This window comes from Balaenoptera ricei, chromosome 15 (genome assembly GCF_028023285.1).
Source record: "Balaenoptera ricei isolate mBalRic1 chromosome 15, mBalRic1.hap2, whole genome shotgun sequence".
Classification (NCBI taxonomy): domain Eukaryota; kingdom Metazoa; phylum Chordata; class Mammalia; order Artiodactyla; family Balaenopteridae; genus Balaenoptera; species Balaenoptera ricei.
This window is the reverse complement of record NC_082653.1, coordinates 65,981,579-65,987,262: the sequence shown is the minus strand read 5'-3', so window position 1 is coordinate 65,987,262 and position 5,684 is coordinate 65,981,579. Positions and strand designations below refer to the sequence as shown.

The following is a 5,684-nucleotide window of genomic DNA, read 5'->3' as shown; positions in this document are numbered from 1 at the left end:
CTAAGTTTGGGGTGAGTTGTTATACAGCACCGGGTAACTAGGACGAATGGAGAGTGAACACGTGGCGTTTCTCCCCCCCAACCCCGACCTGACGCCCACATTGTTTTCACCAGCATCTGATGAGCAGCACATCAGGTGCTTCAGGAAGCCCCTCCTCCAGGGAGTTCCCTGGTGGCCTGGGGCTTAGGATTCTGGCCTTTCACTGCCACGGCCCAGGTTCCATCCCCGGTCAGGGAACTGAGATCCCGCAAGCCGCACAGCACGGCCAAAAAAAAATAATAAAAAAAAGAAAAAAAAACTTTAAACTGAATTTATTAAAAAGAAAAAAAAAAGGAAGCCCCTTCTCCCACTCCTGGTCCACGGGATTCGGTTGCCCAGGTATGCCTGTCTCCCTAGCCTGGCCGATCAGTGTGTTCATCCTTTCTCACAGCAGCAATTTGCTGAGAGAGGAGCTGGTGATCCAGATTAATCCAAAGAGACTCAGCCCCAGGACTTCTGCCGGAGCCCTTCCGGCTGGGCTGCAGAGCTGGAAGGAATGGAAACCTGGAGCTCTTATGGGGGAGTGAGCCTGCCTGGGAAGGACGCCAAGAGAGAAGAGCCATGAGCCAAAGACACACACATGGCAGGTCCTGACCACACCACAGAGACCCCAAGTCCAGCTGCGCCTTCTGAGGGGTCTCTTCCTGGACTTCATGTCACATCAGCCGGCAAGTCCCCGCCCACCCTCCCCTTTTTATTTTTTCCTTAAGCCAGTTTGTCTTGGCTCTCCTTGCCCCCAGGGGAGTGCTGGCTAATATAAGTTGTTTTCTAATTTCATCTTATCTCAATAAAAATGAAAAGCACCAGGGACCATAATGTTAACTGCTTTCACCAGAGGAAGGATAAACAATTACATCACATTTCCAAGTGCACTGAAACTTCTTCCCCAATACTTACCATTTTTATAAATCCATTAATCAAATATGCCAGCATTCTTTTCTCATCCTCAAGAGTGAGTGCACTAAAATCAATAATTGTACATAATTAACATTGAGGTGATAAATGAAAGTTTCCAAAGGAAAAAAAAGTACTAGAAGTAAGCAACTTAACAGGTAAGAATATTTTGCATTTTCTAGATTTAAAAAACTCCCATGTATGTGTTTCTTTTGATGAAAATATGTAACCTAAATTAACATAATTTAAATGTGTTCTAATTTCTCTCAAAGATGCTGTTTTCAAGATATATTTATTGACAGCAAAAGAGAAGGTAACTCTCTTCTTTGGAATTTGGGTAGCAAGGTCCAACTTCAAATTTTGTATTTCAGAGAAATTTCATTCAACACTTTACTATAAAAAGCTTAAACATGTAGCAAAGTTGAAATTATACAGTGAACACCAATACACCCTACTATTATCATTTTACAGTATTTGCTTTATCATATAACTCTCCATTACTCTCTCCATCCATCAATCTACCTTATTTTGGAGACACAGCTTAAAGTAAATCACAGATCTCAGGTGCTTCTGTTTAATAGCAAATTTTGTATGAATATAAATGAAAAAAATGTCAAGTCCTTATAGTTTTGATAATACATGTAAAGGTTTATAAATAGTTCTCCAAATTTATTTTAAAAAATTTTAAGAGCCAAAGACCAAGGCTCCTGTTTATTGGTTTGTTCTAAGGGAAAATAAGTCTGTATCGGCAAAGACTGCATACTGTCCTCCAACATGCAGTGTCCCCCTTCATTCTTTGAGACTTCATTCTTTGAGACATTCTTTTCCAAACTCCTTTGGAGCTAGGAGTAGTCACAAGACAGTTCTGGCCAATGGGATGTGAATGCAAGTGATGTACGAGCCTCCCAAGTTGTGTCCCTAAAAGGAGGGTGCTGTCCTCCAATGCCTGCAGGCTGCAACATTGGTTGAGGACATGGTTGAGGTAAGTCACCTCCACCAGGAAGCAAGGACAACACCCTGGAGGGATAGCAGAGCAGTAAGACAAGAAACCTGGGTTCCTGGATGATGTTCGCAAGCAGAGCTACCTCACCCCCACATTTTGGCTTCACACTTCTCATAAGAGAAATACATCTTCTATTTCGCTTAGGCCAAAAACCAGGCCAAAAACCAATGTCCTACTAATACAAGTACCTTTCTAAATGTTTTTTGTGCCTTTATTTCTATCTTTGTGCAACTAAAGTCTATCAGTTCCATTTATTATAAAAAGTCTGGATATTTTGATTTTGAAAACTACTTGTGAAGTTGAAAGCACAAAGTCATGAAATAAAGATTCTAAAATTCAGGGGGAAAAAAAAAAAGAATACAATTCATCTTTGTTGATGGTTAAGTTCCAAAACAATTTTCTCATTTCTTGTAACATTTTCCTGTGAATCAAGCTGCTGTGTTTAAAAATTCTTTGGGGACCAAAATTTCTGCCACAAATAAGCAGGAATTGCCTCAAGCACAGTCAAATGGAAACATGTAATAAAAAAGAAAAAAAGATAAGACAAATAAAACGAGAAAGCAAAGGAGATAATTTGGCTTTTGATCCAAAGGTAAGGCCCATGGGTAGGTCTGACCCTCAAGTATACTCAACAAACTAAAGTCCTTCATGTTAGGAATATAAGCAATTTTATTTGAATTTTAAGTAATTGGCTAATACTGAGAAAAAACTTAAAGGCTATGTTACTGGATGAGTGAACTCATTATTATACTATCTGCTGCTCTCAGAAATCTCCAGGAGACATGGAGTATGAGTTCACTTGGATGAAACCAGCCTTTTCCTCCCAACAGAAATCCCTTTGTAAAAACATCTGCCATCTCATTTTCTCAGGAAGGTTACCCCCAGCTCAGCCTCCCTTCTCCCCTGGACTGGAATGTCCTTGTTAACATGTATCTTAATAGACCCCATAAAATAATATTATTCACAGTGGCAGCTTAAAGCAGTAATTCCCTAATGTACTATTATGTGGCATTAAGACCCAATCCAGGCTCATTTCAGCCTTAAACATGGCTTACTTCACAGAGTCATGCATGGTCTTGCAAACGTGCAAAAGGGCGTTCAGAATGACGGGGTCCTTGGTGGGCTCTTGCTGATGCCTAGAAGACATTTAGAGATAACCGTAAAAGCCATGTCCACTGAGACCACAGAAAGCACAGATTTAGTTCTCATCTACGATACATATGTGAGAGGCAGTAAATTATCTGGTTGGCATTTAACATGGCCCAGATCACCAGCAATGGGCAATGATCTAGCTTTCTCTTAATTCTCCTTTAAATAACAAGTTTGCTCTTCTAACATATCATAACTTCTCCTAACTACAAAATCGTGGTAAAACTGATACATTTCCTAAGCCAGGCAAGGGGCAAATATGTGTTCTTACCGTGTTTCTTGAACTTCTAAAGTTGTCCAACAACCTGTCTATAACTGTGTTAAGTGCCAGGCAAAATTATTAATTTGGTTTCTCAAATAACATAAAAGGACATGCTCTTATAACAAATCTTTTTTTTTTTGGCCGTGCCACGCGCCATATGGGATCTTAGTTCCCCAAGCAGGGATGGAACCTACACCCCCTACAGTGGAAGCATGGAGCCTCTCTCTCTTTTTTTTTTTAATATTTATTTATTTATTTATTTATTTATTTATCTATCTATCTATTAGGCTGCATCGGGTCTTAGTTGTGGCACGCAGGATCTTCACTGCAGCATTTGGGATCTTTAGTTGCAGCATGCGGGATCTAGTTCCCCGACCAGGTATTGAACCTGGGTCCCCTAAATTGGAAGCGTGGAGTCTTACCCACTGGACCCCCGGGGAAGTCCCAACAAATCTTTATGTATGTAAAGTAGGTATACTTGTTTCAAGCATATGGAATTAACCTTCTAGAAAGATAATACAAGGAAAGCTTAAAACATACATTCCAGCAACTTCTAACTCAATTTTCCAAACTCTGGTTACTTGAGTTCCATCTTAACATATTTTTTTAATCATATCTACATACTTAATATTTAAAGGGACTTTAACTTTTAACTTAACCTTGTCCTAAAGAATAATACATTTGAAGTCACTGATTAAACTAGTTATATATTATCTAACATACTTTAAAATAAATACACATTTTAAAATAAAAATAAAAATCTCTCTTCCATGTACCACCTGAAAGTATTTCATGTACCATCAGCAGTAGGCAGTTTTGGAAAAACAGATTTAATCAATAAAATGAAAGGAACTAAGCTGAAAACTGATCACAAATCTACACATTAAAGATAGAAACCTTTCTAGCTCTGGTATCTTGAGAAGAATGACTTTATCTTTTAAAATGACACTTCCTAAATAGTACATCAATAGATTGCTCCTTCCCAAATCACAGGAGTGAGATATGGGTGATGGTCAGGCTCTGTTAACATTTATTACTTTGTCTTCTTAAGCTAATTATAAACTTTTATCATGACTGCTCCTTTTAATGTGGTTTTTCTCTCAATGTTATTTTAGGTATAAATATATCACTATATCACAGGCCCTCAAAATGCATAAATTGATTTCTTATCAACAGGTTTCACAAGGGCAGCAGGAATTGAAGCTTCTGATTACATCATGTTACACTTACTTGATAAAAACTTCCATGATGCATTTGCAAACCTCCACCCGCACACTCTCTTTTTGGAACATGTCCAGAAATGGCAGAAATTTTTCCTAAAAAAAAAATTATAAAAGCACTCTACCTGCGATTTACACAAGTTACTGGAAGGAATTTGTGAGTTACTTTTTCTTTGAAGGGCAATACAGAGGAAGAGTTGTTCATCTTTCTGAGGCAGATCTGATCAGGACTCACGTGAAAGCAAGGAGAGAACTGTGGGGATTTTAAAACTATTACTATTAAAACAAACTGCACATGCCCAAGGACCAGGGCTGGGGCCAGTTAACATTTTGACGAATCATCTGGACAACCTTTAGATGAGCATAAGCTCTTCTTGGTAGCAGAAGGCAAGGGAGGCTTCAATCTTTTAATGATTGTATAGAGGAACAGAGAAAGAAGAGTCAGAGTTGTTCAGAGCGGCTTCTGCAACCTGACTCCTCACTCAGTGGCTGTGTGACCTTAAGCAAGTTACTCCACCTCTTCCAGCATCAGTTTCCTCATCTGTAAAGTGGGACTCATTACTACTCCTGCCTTCCCAGTGGTGTTCTGAAAATGATCTGAGGCAATCCATGTAAAGTCAATAGAAAAGATCAACAAAACTAAAAGGTGGTTCTTTGAAAAGATAAACAGAATTGATAAACCTTTAGCCAGACTCATCAAGAAAAAATGGGAGAGGGCCCAAATCAGTAAAATTAGACATGAAAAAGAAGTTACAACTGATACCACAGAAATACAAAGAAGCGTAAGAGACTACTACAAGCAACTATATGCCAACAAAACAGACAATCTAGAAGAAATGGAAAAATTCTTAGAAAGGTACAATCTCCTAAGAGTGAACCAATAAGAAATAGAAAATATAAAACAGACCAATTACAAGTACTAAAATTGATCTGTGATTAAGAAACTCCTGGGCTTCCCTGGTGGTGCAGTGGTTAGGAATCTGCCTGCCAATGCAGGGGACACGGGTTCGTGCCCCGGTCCGGGAAGATCCCGCATGCCGCGGAGCGGCTAGGCCCATGAGCCACAGCTGCTGAGCCTGCGCGTCTGGAGCCTGTGCTCCGCAACGGGAGAGGCCAC

The 5,684-nt window shown here is 39.6% G+C and overlaps 1 protein-coding gene across 3 annotated transcripts in view; it reads right to left on the bottom strand.

The window, feature by feature from the left end:
- Positions 1–5,684, bottom strand: part of VPS35L (VPS35 endosomal protein sorting factor like) — a 122,083-nt gene that overhangs the window by 43,074 nt on the left and 73,325 nt on the right. For all 3 annotated transcript variants that reach the window (XM_059898346.1, XM_059898345.1, XM_059898343.1), the window contains exons 21-23: positions 4,578–4,663; positions 2,992–3,072; positions 937–1,000 (exon numbers count right to left, since the gene is read on the bottom strand). In XM_059898346.1, coding sequence (XP_059754329.1) covers positions 937–1,000; positions 2,992–3,072; positions 4,578–4,663 — 231 coding nt within the window. The remainder of the gene's footprint in view (positions 1–936; positions 1,001–2,991; positions 3,073–4,577; positions 4,664–5,684) is intronic.